We start from the raw sequence: 23,648 nt of genomic DNA on the forward strand, positions 1-23,648 counted from the left end.
TACTTGCTGTTAGTAACTCAGCTTATTGTAGAGTATAGTAAGTATACTGATGGTGCTATGCAGTTTATATTTTAGTCTTTGTATGTAGTTTATACCTTAGTTTTCTACGGTGTTGTTTAGTTACTGCAGCTACATATCATTGGCATTCCTTTCCTTTGTTAATGCTAATCCCTGCACCCCCCCTTGGTGCTCTTGATCCTGCATAGTGCGTGGGCATGGTATGACTTTGAAGCCCCCCCGCCCCCTGCGCATTTCCCATGTATATGCTAAACTCATCTTGATATGCACATTCTTTTTGTTAAGGCGCTCTTCTACCACCCCCAACCCAGCTTATATGTAAGTTCCTAGCTTGAAGTGTCTCATTCTTCACCTGAGGACGGCTGCTTGCGTTGTGGCCTAAACGTCGTGAGAATTGTTTAATTTTATTATGTTTTATTTTTATTATTTTATTACTTCCCTTCTACGTGACTTTACCGAAAAAACCAAGAAGATGAATCCCTGCAGTCACGAAAGCTTTAAATCGAAAAATATGTAAAGGCTACACACGGGGATATTTGTTTTTGTGTGTGTCTGTGTGTGTCTGTGTATCTTTGTATTTAAAGGCTACACGGGGGGGGGGCGGGGGGGGGGGACACCTTCTCCCATCGCACCAGTCAGCGAAGTCCTTGAGCAGCTGCGCCAGGCGGGGGTCGTGCACGAGGTCGAGCGGCGCCTTCCCGCGCACGTTGGGCAGCGCGATGTCGGCGCCCTCCTGCGCCAGGAAGCAGGCGATGGCAGCGCCCGTCGTCGGGTCCGTGGGGCCCAGCAGCCCTGTGCTCTTCAGCTGCACACAGGGACGGGAGATCCCCCACAACGCTGTAGCCGGGCATTTTTAGCGAACGCCTGTTAAGGCTGGCGCTGCGCACGGACGTGGCGATGCGGTTGAACGCCACGCTCGGCCACCTTTGTCTTCCCACTGCTGGAGGTTACACACGGCACCGAGCACTCATTTGTTGAACTGCTTTCCCTCCGTATGTAGCCAAGCGGGCGAATCGGAGGTGCGGGCTAGGGGAGAGGGTGGCCCCAGGACCGGTCCAGACATTCGTCACTGATGTTGGCCGAGAGCAAGACTCGAACTCGGGCCGCGCCGGGTTCGCAGCGTGGTGCGCTATCCCTGCCCATGCCCCGCACCTCCACCGAACACGGCTGGGCTACGTACGGTGCGATAGAGGTTCAACGTACAACAACAAAAACAAAGATTCCCCGTATCGCCTCAACAGACTGTTGGGGCAAGTGCTGTTAGCGAGCACCTATGAAGGCCGGCATGGCACACGAGGGAGGGGGTGGCGATGTTTACATACCAAACTAGGTACTTATTTGAGGCTGAGTCTACCTAGGGGAAGCTCAGGACCGGTTTAGTTATTCGTCACTGATGTTGGCCATGAGCGGGAATTGAACTTGGGTCGCCAGGTTTGTAGCGCAGCACGCTAACTGCTACGCTACCGCTCCCGACAACAACAAACACGTGCGCACACACGCACACGTACATTGCACAAGCACTAGCGTATGCGCGAGGAAACTCCACGGATCCCCGCAAGTCACCGTCTCCCCAGCGGCTCACCCGGTTGACGAGCGAGTCGTTGGCGGCGCGAGTCGAAGACTGGGCGCACTGCCCAGCGCCGGCCGCACCGGCGGCACCGCCGCTGCCCGACCCTCCAGCGACTCCGACGACCCCTGCGGGCACCACGGCCACATGCGTGCGGCCCAGCGCGAGGTGCAGCGCCGTGTCGCCGTCCTCGTCACGCGCGTTCACGTCGCAGCGCTCCGCCACCAGCAGCTGCACCAGCTCGACGTGGCCCTGCAGCACGGCGAGCAGCAGCGGCGTCTGCGCCCGGTTCGTCCGCACGTCCACGTCGCACTGGCCCTGGGCGCGCCGCGGCGGGGGAGGGAACGGGGTGGGGATCGAGACGGTGTGGGCGCGGGCGGAGCCGTTGGTGCCACCGCCGCCACCACCGTGGAACCTCGTCGCAACATAACGCGTTCTACGCACCCCCCCCACCCCCGCCAGATCCCCCAGCTCCTGTGCAGGAGACAAGCGGCGACCTCCAAGATCTGCCCTGACCGTATCCATCCTGACCTTAGATAGACTCAGAGACCCACAGACTCGCACAGAGACCCACAGACTCACACAAAGACCCATAGACTCACGTGAAGACCCACATAGAGACCCACAGACTCACACAAAGACCCACAGACACACACAAAGAAACCCACAGACTCACATAGAGACCCACAAACGTACATTGAGCCCCACAGACTTATATAGAGATCACAGACTCACATAGAGAACCACAAACTCACATATAGAGCCACAGACTCACAGACACCCACAGACTTACAGAGACCCACATACTCACACAGAGGCCCACAGACTCACATAGAGACTCACCGACTCATATAGAGACCCACAGGCTCACAGAGACCTACAAACTCACATATAGACACACAAACTTACACAGAGACCCACAGACTCACACAGAAACCCACAGACTTACAAAGAGGCCCACAGACTCACATAGAGACCCACAGACTCACACAGAGACCCACTGACTCACAGAGACCCAATAGGTCTGTCCTAACAGCATCCCCACAATCTGGTCTTCGGTATTTTCTTTCCCTCGGTCGCCAGACTCGTGGAGGCCGATTGAATGTCCAATCTCGGTAAATCGGCTCTCACCCATCCTGCACGCACGTCTCACGCAGCGCTGCCGCGATTGTGCACACGCACGTAAGGACGTTGAACTTCTTTCGCACCGTACGTAGCCAACCGTGCTAAATGCAAGTGAGGTTGCCAAGCCTTATCTCCAACACTTACCACCCCTGCCCCATTCTCTGCTGCACGTCTGCACTGCTCATCCTATCTTGCCAAGATATTCTTCACATCTGTCTCAGACACCTGCGGTCAAAGGCTTGCTCTTCTTTTTTCTACAGTAATAATAATTTAAAGTTATAAAGCGCCCTTAAACAATCGTTCTCAGACCGCTAATCCAGAGTCGTACAGATGGAGGAAGTGGAAGGTTCACAGTGGCCGTGTCGGAGACACCAAGCCGGCACAAACTGCCACTAGAGTCCTGCATCACGGCCAGGAATCGAACCCGCATGACACTTTGGCAATAGGCCACGCCAAGGGATCGTGGGGGTTGTCCACCCACCCCATGATGCCTGGGGCTGGGTGTCTCTCTTTCTCGCCGAATGATTCACAATGGCCGTGTCGGCTGACACTCGGCCGGCACCAAGCCCACACCCGTCGAGGTCGTGTGACGGCCAGAATATCGAGGCTGCGTCATTGAGGAGGCACGCGGAGGGGCAGCCCACCTCTGCAACGAGGATGCGGGCGACCTCTTGATGGTTGTTGAGGGCGGCGAGGTGTATGGGGGCGAAGCCGTCATCCTTCTTGACGTCCACCAGCTGCCGCGCGCGACCCAGGATCTTGTGCGTGGCTCTGTGGTGCGCGGAGGGTCGGAAGGTCTCAAGTTGATTTTGTTTAACCAGGGGAGAACTCAAGAGACCAGGTTGTACGAGTGGCATGGCTCGAACGTCAGGGTCAGCAGTCAGGGTCACAAGACGTGCATGCCACCTACGTGCAGACGCTCACCCAATCACACCCGCTAACACACAAAGACCAAGATCCCCCGTATAACCTGTTGGGGCAAGCGGAGTTAGGGTGCACCTATGAAGGCCGGAAAGGCACATGAGGGGGTGGGTGGCCAGCACCGCATCCAGCCACCTTTGTCTCCCCAGTGCTGGTGTTGACACACCGCACCAAGTGCTCATTTAAGGCTTAGTCGACCTAGGAGAGACCCAGAACTGGTTCAGATATTCGTCAATTGTGTTGACCGTGAGCGGGGATCGAATCGGGTTGCCGGGTTCGTAGCACAGCATGCTAACCGCTGCACTACCGCTCCCTACAAAGACAAAGATCCCTGTAAAGCCTTAAAATACTGTTGGAGCAGATGCTGTGAGCAAGCAGCTATGAAGGCCGGAACGGCACAAGAGGGGATGGGTGGCCAGCACCACGCCCGGCCGCCTTTGTTTCCCTAGTGGCGATGTTTACTATACACCGCACCAGGTCCTCATTTGAGGTTGAGTCGACCGAGGGAAAGCCCAGGACCGGTTAAAATGATCTTCACTGGTGTTGGCCGCGAGCGGGAATTGAACTCGGTTCGCTGGGTTCACAGCGCAGCGCGCTTATCGCTACACTACTGCTCCCCACACACACACTCACACACGCATGCACGCACACAACCGCCATTCGCCACTCAGTGCCAGTGACGTCACATCACTTGTGCCAGAATACGTGCACGTTAAGGCCTGCTGGTAGGAGGTCACGGGACAGACCCAGATGCCATGGGTTGACTGACTGAAATGACTGGCCGATGTACCACCTGTGCCCCCGACTGTGTCAATTTGCTGCGTTGTAGCCGCCTGGCGCTCGTTGTGAGCGCCGTTCCTATGCTCTCCGTTGTTGCTGGAGGGCGACTACCCAAACTGCCCAGTAGCGTCATTCATGGGAATGCGGGCTACATGACCCAGCCAACGCAGCCCTGCCTGCCGGAAGAACTCACTTCTTGTGGAGCGACAGACCACGTAGCGTCCACACAGCAGCGTTACATAGGCAATGAAAAGGTAATGCTGCTTGACTGATTCGGAATGAGACCTTTGCTGCCCAGGTATGGACAGTGTGCTCATAACATTCGCACGCACAAATACACGCACGCACACAAACGCACTCATGTTCACACACGCACTCCCTCACTCGTCAACTCACATGGCACTGCCCTTAAGTGCCGCCTGGTGGAGCAAATTGAAGCCGCGGCGGTTGCGCAGAGAGAAGTCAGCGATGGGCACGGCGCTCAGCTGCTCCACCACGTCACGGTGGTCGCGCGAGATCGCCTCGTGCAGCGGTGTGTCGCCGTCCACGTCCTGGCCGCACCACCGCCGGCGGGTGACAGAGGGGGGGGGGGGGGCGCATGGGATCACGAAAGCAGTGAGGGGAAGGGGCGTGGGTGGCACAGTGTAGGGACATAAGGGGCACGGGTGAGAATTTGGACAAGGGGCCAAACCCATAGCTCCATTCACGTTTGCGTCCGTTTGTCTTTCCATTCGCTCGTGTTTCCTGTTCATCTCTCCACCTGTCTGTCTCCATTCATCCACCTGTGTATCTGTCCATCTTTATTCATTCGTCTGTTCACTAACCGGTCCGTCCGTGTGCGTCTGTCTGTCAGGTCTGGGGGTCCTTGCCGCTCACCTGCGCGTTGACGTCGGCTCGGTGAGCCAGCAGGGCCATCACCACGTCCGTGTGCCCGATGCTCGCCGCCACGTGCAGCGCGGTGGTGCTCGCTTTGTTGGCCGCATCCACGTTCGCACCGGCGCCCAGCAGCGCCGTCGCCGCCGCCGCGCGGTTGCTGCGTGGGGGTGAAGGGGAAGGTCATTAACAAGCGCCCACTGAGGCCGGCACCACATGACATGTCACGACACGAGTGTTGTCCTGGCAAGGCCAAACCCAAGCCACGTCGCCACTGCGTGGCGGTCGGCATAGTATCGGACTCAACTGGGACATGCAGTGAACCGTCAGCTCCTTCCCTGATCTGTCCTGCCCACTTTAACGTAGCCCTGCCCACGCGGTCGCCAGAACCGCCCACTTTGACGTAGCCCTGCCCACTCGGTCGCCAGCACCGCCCACTTTGATGTAGCCCTGCCCACTCGATTGCCAGCACCACCCACTTTGACGTAGCCCTGCCCACTCGGTCGCCAGCACCACCCACTTTGACGTAGCCATGCCCACTCGGTCGCCAGCACCGCCCACTTTGACGTAGCCCTGCCCACTCGGTCGCCAGCACCGCCCACTTTAATGTAGCCCTGCCCACTCGGTCACCAGCACCGCCCACTTTGACGTAGCCCTGCCCACTCGGTCGCCAGCACCGCCCACTTTGACGTAGCCCTGCCCACTCGGTCGCCAGCACCGCCCACTTTGACGTAGCCCTGCCCACTCGGTCGCCAGCACCGCCTACTTTGACGTAGTCCTGCCCACTCGATCGCCAGCACCGCCCACTTTGACGTATCCCTGCCCACTCGATTGCCAGCACCGCCCACTTTAACGTAGCCCTGCCCACTCGGTCGCCAGCACCGCCCACTTTGACGTAGCCCTGCCCACTCGGTCACCATTACCGCCCACTTTAACGTAGCCCTGCCCACTCGGTCGCCAGCACCGCCCACTTTGACGTAGCCCTGCCCACTCGGTCGCCAGCACCGCCCACTTTGACGTAGCCCTGCCCACTCGGTCGCCAGCACCACCCACTGCTCAGGTAGCCCTGCCCACCGCTCAGTCAGCTCCGCCCTTTTCCCAAGTCGTCACGAGTTGAGCATGAGGCCAGAACATTTTAAACCGCCAATGAAGGCAGATTTTCACAGGAGCTTCAGGACACCGGAAGAGGTTTACTGAATCCACTGGGACTGTCTCAGCCAAAACGGGCCATTTGGTAATTTTCAATTAACCAGGCCCCATCAATCCTAACTTTCCTAATCAGACAGAGTCAGTGGCCCATGTATTACTAGTTATCTTAACTTGGTCTAGTTGAAACCCAAGACAGTCCAAATTTAGAGTATTTGGCTGCTATAAATGTCCACGTGAGGATAAGCCACTTTGATGAGTTATCATTTCTGATAAACAAGGTCGCTTCTGAAAAAGAGCTACATTGCTCAGTGGTCCTTATCTGGATAAAAAAATTGTTTAAGTTTAGTTTATTCTCAGTAAAGTCAGGTTTCTTTTTCAAATCAGCCCCTGTCAGTCTCCAGGTGTTCCTAAGCAACTGCGAAGCAGTTCTAGTCTCGGCCTCTAACACTCTGGCTCAGCTATGGTTCAGCCTCTATCACTCAGGCTCAGCTCTGGCTCGGCCTCTAACACTCAGGCTCAGCTTTGACTCGCCCTCTAATACTCAGGGCTCAACTGTGGCTCAGCTTCGGCTCAGCTTCTAATACTCAGGGCTCAACTGTGGCTCAGATTCTCACACTCAGGCTCAGCTATGGTTCAGCCTCTAATACTCAGCTCTGGCGTGAACTGCTCGGTGGTTCCCAAAGACTGCGTGAGTGAGCGCCTCAGCTGTGGCTCGGGGCTCATGCTCGTAAGAATCCTGAGCACGGCTGGGACCGTGCTCAAAGCTATCTCAAGTGAAGCGTGGTGGCTCTGAGCCGACTCACTGCAGCCAGAGCCAATCCTGAGCCGAGCCGCGACTAATAATATCGGGGCCGTCCTTCGTCTTCCCGGCGGTGCCCCCATTGCCATCTCCCCCGCCTGCCGGCCCGCCCACACGTGCCAGTGGGGGTCAGAGCTGGCGGAGCGGCACTCACCCGAAGGCAGCGTAGTGCAGCGCAGCATCACCCTCGTCGTCGCGCACGTCTGTGCGGGCCCCCGCGCGGAGCAGGGCATCCAGCAGGGCCCCGTGGCCCGCGAAGGACGCCACCTGCAGTGCAGTCTTACCCTGGCTCCGTCCGTCCACCTGCAGGAAGACAAAGACCCCCCGAGTAGCCTTAACAGACTGCTGAGGCAAGTGCTGTTAGCGAATAGCATCCGTGAAGGCCGGCGCTATGGCAGACGAGGGGGTAGGTGGCGATGTTTAGGCCCAGGACCAGTTTAAATAATGTTGTATTTGGTTTACTCTCTAACACACGACCGGTGTGCTGAACTAGTAACGGCATTGGCACACTTTGTTTACGTGACAAACTCCTTACTGAATAGCTGTGGCAGGTGGTGGTGGGTTTAACAACAATAATATTTACACAATCTTCAAACACCTATTGGAATAGTGAGTGGGAGAAGAGGGAGGAAAGAGAGGAGAGAGAGTAGTAGGAGGGTTCGTAGCGCAGTGCGCTAACCGCTGCACTCCCGTTCCTAACATACACACATAAAAGACAAAGATCCCCTGTATAGCCTTAACAGACTGTAGGGGCAAGTGCTGTTAGTGATCACCGTTGAAGGCCGGAAGGGTACACGAGGGGGTGGGTCGCCAGCACACATATACACACACGCACACACATACGTACACACAAACAGACACACGTGTACTAATTCTAGATTTGAAGCTTTCGTGACTGCAAGGATTCATATTCTTAGGTTTTTTCGGTAAAGTCACGTAGGTAAAACATTAAAATTAATGAAAGTAAAATAAAATAAAAATCACGACGTTTCGGAGGCAACACAAGTCTCCGTCATCAGGTGGGACCGTCACAGCCAGATTTGCTGCATCAAGTGAGGCAATGATTCAAGATGTAATCCCTTAAAAGCAAGTTGAGGGGGGAGGAGAGGGGGGCGGAGCTCATCAGAATGTGGTAGCCAATGAATGGAACGCATCGGGAGGGAGGGGGGCGCGGCTCAAAGACGGCACGACGTGGATTGAATTCTGATGTACCTGCGCTGGTTAGGCATTGCCTCACCAACACCTATTTTACCTGGAATGGCACCTTCTACAAACAGAATGAGGGTACCCCTATGGGTTCCCCCTTGTCATCAGTTATAGCCAACATGTTCATGGAAAAGTTTGAATCAGACGCCATCCAGACATCCACCCTGCGTCCTTCCCTGTGGAAGAGGTATGTGGATGACACTTTCGTCATCTGGCCACATGGCCTCCCAGCATTGAACCACTTCTTGAACCACATCAATTCTAAACACCCATCCATCAGATTCACCATGGAAGTGGAGAAAGACGGTAAACTACCATTCTTGGATATTCTGTTTGAGAGGAGGACTGACGGATCCTTGGGACATTCTGTCTACAGGAAAGCCACCCACACAGATTCCTACTTGAAACCGGATTCCCACCACCACCCATCTCAAAATAATTATCTCATCAAAACGCTATACCACAGAGCCCATGGCATTTCTGACAAACACCACCTGACCGGTGAATTAAGACATGTACATCGGGCCCTCAGGATGAACGGATACTCTGACCGTACTATCCGCCAAGCTGTCTCTCCCACCACACAGAAACAGCCACATGAAACTCCGACCAAAACCATCACGTTACCATACATAGCAGGCGTGACCAAAAAGATCTCCAAAATTCTAAACAAACATAAGATCCAAGTCCGATTCAGTACAGTGCATAAAATCCGTGATCTGATTCCATCTGTGAAGGATGTCGTTCCTGACTTACAGTATCCTGGAGTCTACAAATTGAGTTGCATTTGTGGTGATTGCTACATTGGAGAAACGAAACGTCATGTTTCTGATCGTGTCCGCGAGCACAAGTCAGATCTGAAACACGGCAGAACTGATTCTTCTGCCGTTGCCGATCATTGCTACAACTCGGTGGGCTCTCATGAAATTGTCTTTTCCGAGACCAAGGTTCTCTGCAAACCTCCCGGCTACCATCAAAGGTTTGTACACGAAGCCATACAAATATACAAACACAGACATAATTTCAACCGTGATGATGGGTACAAACTTAGTAATCATTGGAAAGATGTTATGAACCACGCAAAAAAGACTTAATTACACATTTTTGGACCATCTTATCTGACAGGCACTATTTTACTTTACTTTACCGAGTGTTAACATCTCCAGTGTTCAACAGTACTCTCTTCATTGTTCAGCCAGCACTGGTATAAACATGGGCATTTTCGTTCTTTTCTATCATGTGTATCAACAGGTGCTTGTACACACACGTCCACGTACACTTGCACCACACTCTCGTTTGGCCTCCCCTCCCCCTCTCTGTCCAATGCGTTGGCGTGTGCAGCAGTAGTTGCTTGCGCACAACCACGTCCACGCCGTCGACGTGTACCACGTCGTGCATTCTTTTGGCCCCGCCCCCCCTCCCCCTCCCGAGGCGTTCTACGTGGCACGTCGTGCCGTCTTTGAGCCCCGCCCCCCTCCCTCCCGATACGTTCCATTCATTGGCTACCACATTCTGATGAGCTCCGCCCCCCTCTCCTCCCCCCTCAACTTGCTTTTAAAGGATTACATCTTGAATCATTGCCTCACTTGATGCAGCAAATCTGGCTGTGACGGTCCCACCTGATGACGGAGACTTGTGTTGCCTCCGAAACGTCGTGATTTTTATTTTATTTTACTTTCATTAATTTTAATGTTTTACCTACGTGACTTTACCGAAAAAACCTAAGAACACGTGTACTACTAAAACAACAACAGCCACCGTTCGTTACCGAGTGGCGGCAATGTCGCCACGGTGCTTGTGCCAGGCTAGGTACACTCTCAGGCCGTTGCGTGATGTGCAGAAGCCTCGTTGGCAGGATGTCACGGGGATGTGACCGAGTGAGATGGCTGGCAAATGCATCACCTCTGCCCTCCACTGTACAAGCTTGCTGTGTTATGGCCGCATGGCGCTCCGCTAAAATGGCGCGGCATGGGCTAGAGAATAGATGGAGTGATGTGGTACAGGAAGATGTGGAGCTGAGTGAACTTGCCGTTTACTGGTACCAGCGGTGTCAAGATTAGCCTCTGTTGAGGAGGCTTGTGAAGGACGCTACTGGGCAGTTGGAGGCAGTCGCCCTCCAACAGCAACGGAGGCCGGAGAAGCAACGCTCACAACAATGAGTGGAGCACCGGGTGGCTAAAGCACAGCCAGTCATCTCAGTTAGTCGAGCCGTGGCACCTGGGTCTGCCCCGTGACCTCCTGCCAGCGGGCATTCGACACTTCACGTGGCCTCAACGTGCACATAGCCTGGCACAGGCGTCATGGTGACGTCACTGCCACTTAGTGGTGAATGGTGGTTGTTGTGTTTACTTGTGCATTTATTTGTGTGTGTATATGTGAGCGTGTGTGTGCGTGTGTATGTTTGTGTGGCTCACCTTGTCTGGAAATCGCTGCAGAATCTCCACGACCCTGCCCAAGTTGCCGAGCGACGCCTCGCTCACCAGCTCCGACACGCCGCTGCTGTCCTCTGTGGCCACTCCGTGCACCGCCATGCCGTCCTTCTGGCACACCATGGCTGCCCCTGCGCCACCACCACCACGGCGCACATGCACGCCGCTCCTGGTTCGACTCCTTGCCGTGGCTCAAAGCTAGACGGTCAAACGATTGACCGATTCCTCTACACTGAATGTCAGTGCGGGTGTAGGCATGCGTGTAGGCATACTTGTGTGTCTGTTTATATGTATGTGTAATAAACGACTTCCACGACGATCTTTGCCAGAGTGCTTCTTTATTAACTGTGGTACTGTACAGCTCCGCTCCCCCGGTCTCGCCGTTGGCTGGCGGCACGCCGGAGAGAAGAGACGAGCTCCGCTGGGGAACCCGCCATGTCGTCGGTGGCGCAGAGAGGAGTTGACGAGCAGCGACACAGTCCGGACCCAAGGCTCCCCACACCGACCACGAGTCCTCCCCTGCCTCTGCTTATATTCACCCCGGCAGAGCTAGGCTCCGCCTCTAGCCACGCCCCCTCAAGGAACCTTGCCGATGGTTCCTGAAGCATCCTTCCCGACTCCGCCCGTCACCTTTGGCCCAGATGTTATTCCCTCTTAGGATTGGATGCCGATTACATAATAGTGCCTGTACCCAGTTACCCTCTGGCACCCCACCCTCTCATTACATCACCCCCCCCCCCCCTTAATAAAAAGACTAGCCATCCCGGCTAGAGATAAAACCCATATAAGTGTAGTGGCTAATAAAACTGGAGGAAGCTTTCTCTGAGGCAAAACGTTTATTACTACACCAACAGACTACAATACAAAGGGGTAATGGTCCCTTCCACCTGATACTCTATGTAGGGCGTCCCCCGGACTAGCTCGCCTCTTACTGGCAATCACTACACCTACACTGCTGTGGCTTGAGTCTTCTCTTGAGTCTTCACTGGTTATAAGCTGGAGCTCTCACTGGTACGAGCTCGAGCCGACCCTAGCCAGGGGTTCGGCTCTGCCCATTGGGCTCTTCTCTTCAGGGCTCCAGGTGAGGCTCTTCAGTCTTCGGCCGGACGATGACGGAGCTGGACACTCGGGGACCTGGCTTTTATACAGGATCCCGGGTCACTCCACCCCTGGCCACGCCTCTCTTCCAAAACCTTCTCCAAGGGCCTGGAGAATGACCTCATCCCCCAGCCCCCTGCCTGGGGTCTGGGGTCCCGACCGTTGGTCACGATGCTCCCCCCTAGGGATTGCCTAGGGCCAATAGCCCATCATCACTATTAAGCCGGTCCGGCCTCTCTGCTGCTCCCTACTGGCACGAGCTAGTACTGCCCGCATCGGCCGGCAAAACAGATTCCTTCGGGCGTTAATTCCGTAACCGCATCTCCCCCGGTCCGTCGGACACGTCAGACCCAGGCAGTCCAATTTTTCGAGGTGAAGGCACAATACGCGGAGGGATAAACGGTTTCAACCAAGAGGGGTGGACGAACCAATGCCGGTGGCCTGCCCGGATACGCACACACTGCGGACGTTTGATCTCGACCACCTCCACTGGGCCATGCCAGGGCTTATGTAACTTAGGGGAGGTGCCAACAGGCACCTGAGGGCAATGTAGCCAAGCCTTGTCACCAATGGACCATGACATGTCACGGTCAGACCTGCGTGCATAACGTTCATTGTGCACCTGCGTCTTGGCGGTGTTCATCCTAGCCGCCTCCCGGACCTCGGAAACACGACGCAAGGAATCGCGAACATGTTCTGGCAGTTTAGATTTAACGTTATCAATCAGTGCTCCCAATTGGGTATTGAGAGGGGGAACTTTTTCCCACCCATACATAAGGAAGAATGGCGAGAATCCCATTGAAGCGTGCAGGGCCACCTATACGCAGCAAGCACGCTCGACACATGTAAATCCCAATCAGCTTGCTTGGCATCCACCGTCTGACAAAGCATGGCGGACAAAGTCCTGTTCAGACGTTTGACCATCCCATCTATCTGAGGGTGGTACGGCAACGTCCTGATTTTCTTAGTGCCCAATGCGTCGCAGACCTCGCGCAACAACTTAGAGGAGAAGTTCCGACCTTGGTCCGTAAGCAGCTGTTCGGGAGCACCTTTGTCCATTACATACCCGTAGAAAAACATGTCGGCTATGGAAGCCGCTGACTGATCCGGCAGCGGCCAAACCATCGGCCATCGAGAAAAATATTCCACACCCACCAAAAGGAATGTGTTACCCCTGGAAGTGACCGGAAAGGGCCCAAGGAAATCGAGTGCCACCAGTTCGTTAATACGCGAAACCCGAAATAGATTGCAGCGGCGGATGACATTCTGCTGCGGCGGTTTCCTCTGAGCACATTCCGTACAAAATTTAATCAATTTGGAAACATCGGCTGTCATCCCCGGCCAATAATAATCACGCTGAAACATAAACAAGGATTTATGGACCCCAAGGTGCTACAACTTCTCCTCGTACAAAGCCGTTACGGAGGGCAACGGGAACAACTCGCCAGCGATCCAGCATTTCCTCCCTCCACATCAAAAGGCCGTCGTGAAGAATCAACCAGCCCCCTTCACTCGAAGCGGGTCCGGCCTAACGCCGCAAACTCCCTAAGTAGTCATCCAGGAGCTGCTAGAGCACCCACACGGAGCGCGGAAGCTGCAACATGCTGTCAACCGACGCATCTGCATCCAGAGGTGTCGAACCGGCTACGGCAGACATGACAGTACGCGGTCGTGACACAACGGGTCCACGACGGCTCGTCCCAGACAAACACGGGCAATGAGGCGACTGCGGCAATCGCGACAAGGCATCCGCGTTGCAATGTCGAGAACCCTTACGATACACCACGCTGAAAGAGAACTCCTGTAAAATCTCGAGCTAACGAGAGAGTTGGCCAGCTGGCTGCTCGACTTTCAAGGAATATTGGAGGGCCGCATGATCAGTGCAGACCACAAATTCCCTGCCATAGAGGTAAGGCCTGTATTGCCGGACAAAATAAACAACGGCCAAAAGTTTTCTCCGGGTGACACAATAACGACGTTTCGCCGGGGAAAGGACACGGCTGCCGTACGCGACCACCTTCTCAACACCGTTTTAACTTGAAATAGAACGGCGCCGATACCCGTGTCGCTAGCGTCGGTGTCTAGGATAAATGGCAGAGAAAAATCTGGATACTCGAGCGTGGACGCGTCCGACAATCGTTCGCGGAGGGCCAAAAACACCCCATTTAAATCTCAGATTTTTAGCAGTTAACGCATGCAAGAGTTTAGCGACCGTAGCAAAATGTGGCACAAACCTATGGTAATAACGCAAATCCGACGAAACTGCGCACATCACCCACACACGTGGGGGTCGGCCAAGCGCGAACACAGGCCGTTTTTTCCAGGTCCGTGGCGATGCCCTCAGAGCTGACAATGTGACCCAAATAACACAAGGAATTTTGCAGCAAGTGACATTTAGCCGGTTAAAATTTCAAGTTAGCAGAGCGCATTCTATCGAAAACGGAGTGCAACCGGCGAAGATGTTCATCAAAAGTGCGGCTAAAAACAATAACATCGTCTAAGTAAATGAGATCAGTGTCCCACTGTAGGCCGGTCAAGACGAGCTCCATCAGCCGCTGAAAGGTAGCCAGAGCCGAATTCAAGCCCATCGGAAGGCAATTGAATTGAAAGAGTCCCCAAGGCATGCGAACGCGGTTTTCGGCTTCGACGAGTCGTCCAGGGGCAGTTGCCAAAACCCCAAAGACAAATCGAGAGTGGAGAAATATCGCGCCCTGGACAAGGAGTCTAGACAGTCGTCCATGCACGGGAGCGGATATGCGTCGGCTAGCGAAACTTTGTTCAACTTGCGGAAATCAACGCTGAGGTTACCAACCTTCTTCATGACAACCACAATGGGCGCACCCCAAGGGCTGTTAGACGGGAAAATAATATCGGTGGTCAGCATGTCGTTGACCGCTCGTTGCACACATTCCTTCTCCACCGGGCTCAACCGGTGACGAATAGGACTGGCCTCACCCATATCAATGTGGTGAGACGACAGGGATGTACGACCTAGATCGAATTCATTCTTACTAAATACGTCTGAAAACTCGCATAGAAGTGAACGCAATCTGTTCCGTTGCTCGGAAGACAAGGAGTTTTCCCCGCACAACGCAGCAGCCCATCGATCATCCGCAATGTGACAAGGGTGAGCCGCTCCCACCAATTGCCGCGGCTCAACCTCGTCGTGGTCCGAAAACGCAGTGGTGGCGTAAGTCAATACTGTACCAGCGGGAACTACAACAGCGTCTGGGCCCCCGTTAAGAACCTGCAAGAACGGGGCTTGCCCGGAGCGAAGGATGGTCTGTGCACCGACTAGAGCCAGACCCCGGGTCGCAGTATTAGATGGGGTCAGAAGGACCCCAGCCGTCGAATCAACACATCGGATTCCCTTACGATAACGCAACGGCACAAGCATTTGGTATCCCGGCGGAATCTCGACCCTGACATTAACGAGGGCTTGTACAGCTGCGCTCGGTGAAGAACTCAACAACGGCAATGGCAAAAAAAAACAACTTGCGACCCGAGGGCATTTCCAAGCAACCCTGATCTACCAGGATCTTAACAGGCATCCTTCTAAGTAAAGCAGTACCAAGAAAGCAGGGCACAGCCAACGACCTAGAAATCAGAACCGGTCCCGATACGGCCACATCACCGATGACAACGCGGGCTTCCACCTGCCCAATGATGAATTAGGCCAACCCCAAGTAACCGAACCCGATTGCATAGTGTCAGCAAACGAATCGTGCTGTGAACGAACGAACCCCGTGTCATGAGATGCATTAGGTTGCGAAATGGGCCGGGTGTCCAACGTGTACCGACTCGCCTGTGGAGGTTGAGCCGTCGGAGGAACAGCAGGAGCTGAAGCAGCAGCCAAAGTCGGAGATCGAGGGTGACTCCGGCATTCCCTCGCGAAGTGTCCCAGCCGGCCGCATCGGTAGCAGGCTACGGACGGCCTTTGAGCCCCCCAGACCTCACGCTGACGTGGTCCCTCGAACCATTGACGACGTGCAGTGTCGCCCCATCTTCGATTCCAGCGCTGCCAGCTCTCGTGAGCGTGAAGACATCTGGCTGCCCAACGGGATGATTGTACATCGTGGCCACACGCAGGCAAAACCACCCCCATGACCCTCGCCAGAGCCAGCAAACGGTCCATAACAAGCGGCATACGCCCCTTGTAAAGTTGCCTTCTTCTCCTGAGGGATCGACCTGAACACCGCCAGGGCGTCGTCATCTAACACAGTCGGTAGAGCGACGAGCGCCTCCTCCTCCGACCAGCGCACCGAACGGAATGCCGCCTCAAACCTCCAAGTGAAGGCGCTCCAGTCGCCGCCGGCCGCGACGAATTCTTTAACACCAGGGAGTCGTCGTGTGCGATCGGCACCGCCTCGTCCCACCTCGCACCTCGCACACCACGCGGCCCATCCAAAATGGCAGGCTCCGACCGCGTCTTCGCGGCTCCGTCCAAAATGGCGGCGTCTTGCACGTGGCGTCCTCGGCGCGTGTAATTGCGGACGTCTCTTCAGCGCCAGTAATGGTGGACGTCGCCTCTGCAGGAGAACCTGCCGAGACTCCAGCCTCGGACCTCCGATTGCCATCCCCTGGCGATGCTTCAGGTGGACGCCCCACCACCGTAGATGTCGCAACGAGCGACACCAACTGAAGGAGAACCGTCCGCAGCGACTCTAGCTGCTCCTCCACCCTCCTCCAGCCGTCTTCGGCTCGCTGGGGCGGAGATGCCGCGGCCGTGCCGACCGCCTCCGGTGCAGCGATCTCACCAGCCGTGGTTTCTGTGACCGGGACCACAGATCCCCGCCTCATTGTCGTCGGAAGACGCTACAAGTGGGTTCTTCTTCTATTGAAGGACCACTTCTGACTCCAATGTAATAAACGACTCCCACGAAGATCTTTGTCAGAGTGCTTCTTTATTAACTGTGGTACTGTATAGCTCCGCTCCCCCGGTTTCGCCGTTGGCTGGCGGCACGCCGGAGAGAAGAGACGAGCTTCGCTGGGGAACCCGCCACGTGGTCGGTGGCGCAGAGAGGAGTTGACGAGCAGCGACGCAGTCCGGACCCAAGGCTCCCCACACCGACCACGAGTTCTCCCCTGCCTCTGCTTATATTCACCCCGGCTGAGCTAGGTTCCGCCTCTAGCCACGCCCCCTCGAGGAACCTTCCCGATGGTTCCTGAAGCATCCTTCCCGACTCTGCCCGTCACTTTTGGCCCAGATGTTATTCCCTCTTAGGATGGGATGCCGATTACATAATAGTGCCTGTACCCAGTTACCCTCTAGCACCCACTGGATGGCGCTCTCTCATTACATATGAATGCGGAGTGGTAGTGTAGCAGTTAGCACCGAGTTCGATTCACGCTCATGGCCAACACCAGTAACGATTATCTGCACTGGTCCTGCACCTCCCCATGGTCGACTCAGCCTCAGATGAGCACCTGGTGCGCTGTGTAAACATCGCCACTAGGGAGACAAAGGTGGCCAGGCATGGTGCTGGCTGGCCACCCACCGCCTTGTGTGCCGTTCTGGCGTTTATAAGTGCTCAGTAACAGCACTTGCCCCAACAGTCTGTTCAGGCCATATGAGGAATCTTTGTGTTTGTTGTTGTGCGTGCGCATGCGTGCGTGTACGTGTATGCGTGTGCGTATGTGGGCGTGTGTGTGCGCGCGTGCGAGTGTGCCCGTGCCACCCACCCTCCCTATGCTCCGTGGACATGAGGTTGTTGGCGTCGACGTCTCCGAGTCTCACAGCGCTCGCGCACAGCGCATTGAACGTCCACACCTTGTCCCGCACACACACACGCAGGTCCCCATCCGTGTACACCTTCACCACCTGTCCCACCTGCCCCACCGCCTGTCGACACACACACACCAACAAAATAACTAACCCCAAATAGCTTTCAATAGCTGTGGCGGGTGGTGGTGGTGGGTTTAACGACAAATATATTTACACAATCTTCAAACACCTATTGGAATAGCTAGTGGGAGAAGAGGGAGGAAAGAGAGGAGAGGGAGTAGTAGGAGGGTTCGTAGCGCAGTGCGCTAACCGCTGCACTCCCGTTCCCAACATACACACATAAAAGACAAAGATCCCCCGTATAACCTTAACTGTTGAGGCAAGTGCTGTTAGCGAGCACCTATGAAGGATGGAACGGCACACGAGGGGGTGGGTGCCGAGCACCACGGTCGGCCGCCTTCGTCTCCACCGTGGCGATGTTCACACATTGCACCAGGTACTCATTTGAGGCACGCACACACTAGTCACACACACACGTACAGATCCCCCCTGTCGCCTTTAGTACACTACAGAGTTACTGAGTTGTTACGGTGATACTACTACGGTGATAGGATGTATCGTAATATCGCTTTGTTACGGTGATATTACGATACATTGTACAACATAAAAATCCACAATGGTACTGTCCATTTAGCAAAGCAATCATGCTTACACAATTCTGACAAAATACAAACAGGCGATAACTCCTGGAGCGATGAACGGGGTTCGCGATGGCGATTACAACGTCCTAACCTCACAACCGCCCGCCAAGTGTGGGGCGGCACTCATTTCCAAAGCCCGTTGGTGGAAATTCCACGTTGCCATGACAGGGGCTGTTGGGAGGAACTGACCGTTCGCATGGCCTCGTTCCACTCGCCGTGGCCGACCTGGAGCTGCTTCACGCGATCCTCGTCGTCCAGCACGCGCACAAGGTCACCAACGCTGAACGTGTCCACCTGACGGCACGCACGGTGAGGAGACATTGTGCACACACGTATGTGTGTGTGTCTGTGCAAGTGTGTGCACGTGTGTGTGCACGTGTGTGTGCAAGTGTGTGTACGTGTGTGTGTACGTGTTGACACAGTAGGGGGCACAGGTGGTGCACCAGCCAGTCATCTAAGTCGACCCGTGGCACCTGGGTCTGCCCCGTAACCTCCTGCCAGCGGGCGTTCGACACTTCACGTGGCCTCAAGGTGCACATAGCCTGGCACAAGCGTCGTGGTGACGGAACCGCCACTTAGTGGCAAATGGCGGTTGTTGTTGTTGTGAACTTGTGGATGCGCAAGTGTGTGTTTGCACGTGTGGGGAGCGGTAGTGTAAGCGGATAGCGCGCTTTGCTACGAACCCGATGACCCAGGTTTGATTCCCGCTCACGACCAACACCAGTGACGATTATCTGAACCGGTCTTGGGTCTTCCCTCGGTCGACTCACCATTCGGGAGACCAATGTGGTTGGGCGTGGTGCTGGCCACTCACCCTCCTGTGTGCCATGCCGGTCTTCATCACGTGAACTCTGGTCATCAATGCAGCGGTTTTTAGCTAGCCATTGAACAAAGACGGTCACTGCATCGTGCAATTTCAGATGCGCTTCTGCAACCATCTCAAACGCCAATTTAGCTACGCGCTTTTAAATTTTGATTGAAAACTCCGATTAGCATGTTTGGTTATGTACGGTGAGAAAGAAGTTCAACATACATACATATGTAGTGACATAGAATGGGTTACTAGGGTGCGTAGCGCTGGTTACTGATAGAGAGCGGGATTGTGGGTGTATTAGCCCGGTCCACCAGCAGGGCAGGTGAAATGTGCCACTGGAGCGCGTAGCGCCGGTTGCTGGCAGAGATGGGGGATCTGAAGACACAGCAGCCGGTCTGCCAGCAGGGCACGTGATAAGCCGGGGTTAGGGATGTAGGGTAAAGGTGACAGAGGGGACACGTGGGGCGAAGCCCAGAGCCTTCTGGTAGGTTTCAGAAGGGGGCGTGGCCGTGGGCGGAGCCAGGCCACGCTCGGGAGGATAAAAGGGAGGTCCCGACGCTGGGTTGGAGCTGTCGTTTGGAATGGAACCCGTCGCCTATGCAAGTCTTCGTCCCCGACTTCACCTCCTCGGCGTTGTGGGTCAGGTAGTGTGCCGGCTGTCCTGACCCGTGTGTAGTTATCCCCTGTACTGTGGAAGTGTAGAATGAACGTGTGTGCCTCCTACTATTAGTGTCTCTGAAGTGACTACTACACATACATAGGTGGTCGCTAACAGCAATCGCCCCAACAGTCTGTTAAAGCTAAACGGGGGATCTTTGTCTTTGTGTTGAGCGGTAGTGTAGCGGGTTAGCGTGCTGAGCTAACGAACCCGTCAACCCGAGTTCAACAGCAGTTACTAATATCAGAACCGTTCCCGGTACGATGTGTAAATATATAAATATCGCCATTCATGGTGTTGGCCAACCCACCATCAGTGTGGGGAGTGGTAGTGTAGCGGTTAGCATGCTGTGCTCCCAACCCGGTGACCCGAGTTTGATTCCCGCTCACGGTCAACATGAGTGACAAATATCTGAACTAGTCCTGGGCCTCCCCTAGGTCTACTCAGCCTCAAATGAGTACCTAGGGCGGTGTGTACACATCGCCACTGGGGAGACAAAGGTGACCGAGTGTGGTGCTGACCACCCACCCCCTAGTGCGCAGTGGAGGCCAGAATAGGTGCTCGCTAACAGTCTGTTAAAGGCGACACGGGGGATCTTTGTCGTTTGTGTGCACCCGCTGGCTCTCACCTTGGTGAGCGCCCCCGAGTGGTAGGTCCACCTCATCTTGGTTCCCCCGTACTCTACCCGCACGTCTCCTCGCTCCGTGATGCGGTGCACCGTGCCGACCTTCCCGATGAACTAGCGCGGAGATGCAGGGACACGCGGGGACACGGGGTAACGGGGCAGGGGGCGACAGTCAACGGGACATATGCGGACAACTTGGAAACACCCAGGGGGACACAGCAGGAGACACACGGGGGCAGGGGGACAAGTCGTACGGCACGGGGATATACGCAGGGACAGTTGGAGACACACACGAACAAAGACAAAGATCCCCGTATAGCCTTAACAGATTGTTGGGGCAGGTGCTGTCAACGAGACACACACACACAGGATGGCAGTCACACCATGAGAAACACAGAGGCGTCCAAAATCACATCGCACACAGTGGAGACAGAATATTTATTATTAAGTCCGTGCAGTGGACCAGACCATCAGAGACACACATACAAACAAACCATCAGTGACACACGGAGAGATACGAAGATCCACGAAGACATCCAGACCATCAGGGACACACAGAGACACACGAAAATACGCAGAGACACAGAAAAGAGATGCGGGAGCCAACCACTGGCCTCACGGCTTTGTCCACATGAATCACCCACCTCAGCCATCTTGGGGTTCCAGCCACCGTGTCCGTCCTGCATCTGTCTCAGAATGTCCTCCTCCAGGAGGCACTTCACCTTGTCGCCCACCTGGAAGGCGCGCTCCTCCTGCATCTCCTGGCCCCTCACCTCGGCCGGCTCCCCTGGGCACCGCCACACGCGACAATATGCGTGACAATACACGCGCGACAATATGCGTGACGTGCGCGGCACTTGTGTCAGTCATGCTGTCCCCCCGTGCGTCTCCATGCTGCTGTCCCCACTTCACGCACCATACGCAGCAAGTGTCACCTAAGAAGGCGACGTACTGTAAGCTGCAGGAGATTTGTGGTGGGAGGGGTGGTGGTGGTGAGGCGATGCTGCTGCTGTGCATAATCACAGCGATTTGTGGTGTCGTTTTTCAAAGTTGCCAAGTGTGGACCATGATGCCGGCACACGATGACCCCGTTTCGAACGACGCTGACGCAGGCGGCGTGTCGTAGTGCCGTCATCACGGTTAACATGCAGCCGTAGTGTTAACCAGGGCGGCCCGCCGGATTCGAACCGCGAACCTCTGCAACAAGTGCCGACCACGCCACCGCCTGGCCATGTAAACCGCCCCTATTTAATACTGATATTGTTCATGTAACAATTATTATTAATCGATATATTAATGCAGGAGAGCCCCACAGAGTGGGTTGCACTCTATGTAACTTGCTGACCCGTCCCTGCTGGACATCTGTGACCCCCTACTGGACATCTCTGAAAAAGAGCTTCACAGCACATCGGCACTCCAGGCTAAATAAAGATTCTGATCTTGATTTCAGGAGTTTCCTGCTGCTACATTGGGGATTTTCAGCCAATGAACGATGTTGATTATTACTGTAGTATTATTACTGTACCTGCGAGGAGGAACCCGAATAAAACCCTTACGTAGTAAAACAATACGAATATATAAAATTTGTATTATTATTTTGAACCCAACGTGCCGAAGGCACGACCACTGGGCCGCATCACTGGGCCCAGGGCCCCCCATCTCCGCCTCATCGGTGGCGAGATGTCAACTACCTCACCTGGTACACAGGAAGTCGTGGGTTCGATCCTGACCCTGACGCCTGCTGCTGTATATTTGGAGTTTGCGGCGTCTCTCTCCCAATGGTCGCGTGGATTTTTCTCCGGGCCCTCCGGTTTTTCCCCTCCACATTTAGAATCAATGTCACACGTGCAGAGCGTCTGGCTGCTTCTATCCATTTCCACGTGATGACGACGAGCCAACTTCGTTGACCTATACACTTGTGACAGGCAGGTCTCTTCTGAAAAAGAGCTACGTGGCTCAGTGGCGCGCCTTACCCTGGGGTCAAATAAATAGCAGCAAATAAATGGTGAGGTGTCGCCATACCCAGCAGGGGCAGGTGCTCGGCGAAGTAGTATCCCCCGTGGGAGTCGGCGATGCACTTGAGGTCGACCTTGCCCTTGTGCCCGACGCGGTACACGTTGGTGGAGCCGTTGGCCCAGGTGACACAGGCAACGCTGCGCCACGACTCGGCGTCCCAGCCCCGGATTTCGTTCACCTTGCCGTGCTTCCCATCGCCGCCTACAGACAAACACAAAGGTCCCGTGCCACCATCACCCCACCCCCCAAATGGCATAGAGCGTGAATAGACAGCTGGTGCAATTGTTGTCAAACGAGTAGCAGCACCTACGAAGGCCGACATGGCACACGAAGGGGTGGGTGGCCAGCACCATGCCCGATTGCCTTTGTTTCCCCAAGTGCTGATGTTTACACACCATACCAAGTACTAATTTGACGGCTGAATCGCCCCAGGGAAGGCCCAGGACAGGTTCAGATAATCGTCACTGGTGTTGGCCGTGAGCGGGAATCGAACTCGGGTGGCCGGGATTATAGTGCAATCCGCATACCTACACTAAACCTCCCGATGATGACAACAGCCGCCATTCACCACGAAGTGGCAGTGACATCACCGCTTGAGAAAAACATAAGTGCCCTTTGAGGCGAAGTGAAGCGTCGAAGACTCGCTGACAGGTTATGGGACAGGCTGAGGTGCCTTGGGTTGACAGACCTGGATGACTGGCAGATGCACCACCTGTCCTCCCTACCATGCCACCTCACTGCGTTTCAGCCGCCTGGAGCTTCGCTCGTTGTTGTGAGCGTCATTCCTCTGCCCTCTGTTGTTGCTAGAGGGCGACTGCCTCCAACTGCCCAGTAGCGTCCTTCATGAGCCTCCTCCATGACAGACAAAGTTAAAAGACTTGGGGTAAGTGCTGTTAGAGAATAGCACCTATGAAGGACAGCATGGCACACGAGGCGGTGGGTCACCAGCACCACACACGGCAGCCTTTGTCTCCCCAGTGGTAATGTTTACACACCACGTACTCACTTTGAGGCTAAGTCTACCTAGGGAAGGGCCCATCACCATACTCTTTGGTTCTTTCGGTAAAGTCACGTAGGTATATTATTTATTTTCTATCTACGTGACTTTACCGAAAGAACCAAAGAGCATGGATTCCTGCAGTCA

At 55.0% G+C, this 23,648-nt stretch overlaps 1 protein-coding gene across 3 annotated transcripts in view; it reads right to left on the reverse strand.

Moving 5' to 3' along the window:
- The window catches only part of MIB2 (MIB E3 ubiquitin protein ligase 2), a 57,803-nt gene that overhangs the window by 12,126 nt on the left and 22,029 nt on the right, over positions 1-23,648 (reverse strand). For all 3 annotated transcript variants that reach the window (XM_078873397.1, XM_078873396.1, XM_078873395.1), the window contains 12 exons: positions 22,511-22,705; positions 21,133-21,275; positions 20,492-20,602; positions 18,581-18,685; positions 17,648-17,807; positions 10,853-10,998; positions 7,387-7,535; positions 5,288-5,444; positions 4,808-4,962; positions 3,355-3,481; positions 1,601-1,903; positions 651-823 (listed from right to left, as the gene is read on the reverse strand). In XM_078873397.1, coding sequence (XP_078729523.1) covers positions 651-823; positions 1,601-1,903; positions 3,355-3,481; positions 4,808-4,962; positions 5,288-5,444; positions 7,387-7,535; positions 10,853-10,998; positions 17,648-17,807; positions 18,581-18,685; positions 20,492-20,602; positions 21,133-21,275; positions 22,511-22,705 — 1,924 coding nt within the window. The remainder of the gene's footprint in view (positions 1-650; positions 824-1,600; positions 1,904-3,354; positions 3,482-4,807; positions 4,963-5,287; positions 5,445-7,386; positions 7,536-10,852; positions 10,999-17,647; positions 17,808-18,580; positions 18,686-20,491; positions 20,603-21,132; positions 21,276-22,510; positions 22,706-23,648) is intronic.

This window comes from Lampetra fluviatilis, chromosome 36 (assembly GCF_964198595.1).
Source record: "Lampetra fluviatilis chromosome 36, kcLamFluv1.1, whole genome shotgun sequence".
Lineage (NCBI taxonomy): Eukaryota > Metazoa > Chordata > Hyperoartia > Petromyzontiformes > Petromyzontidae > Lampetra > Lampetra fluviatilis.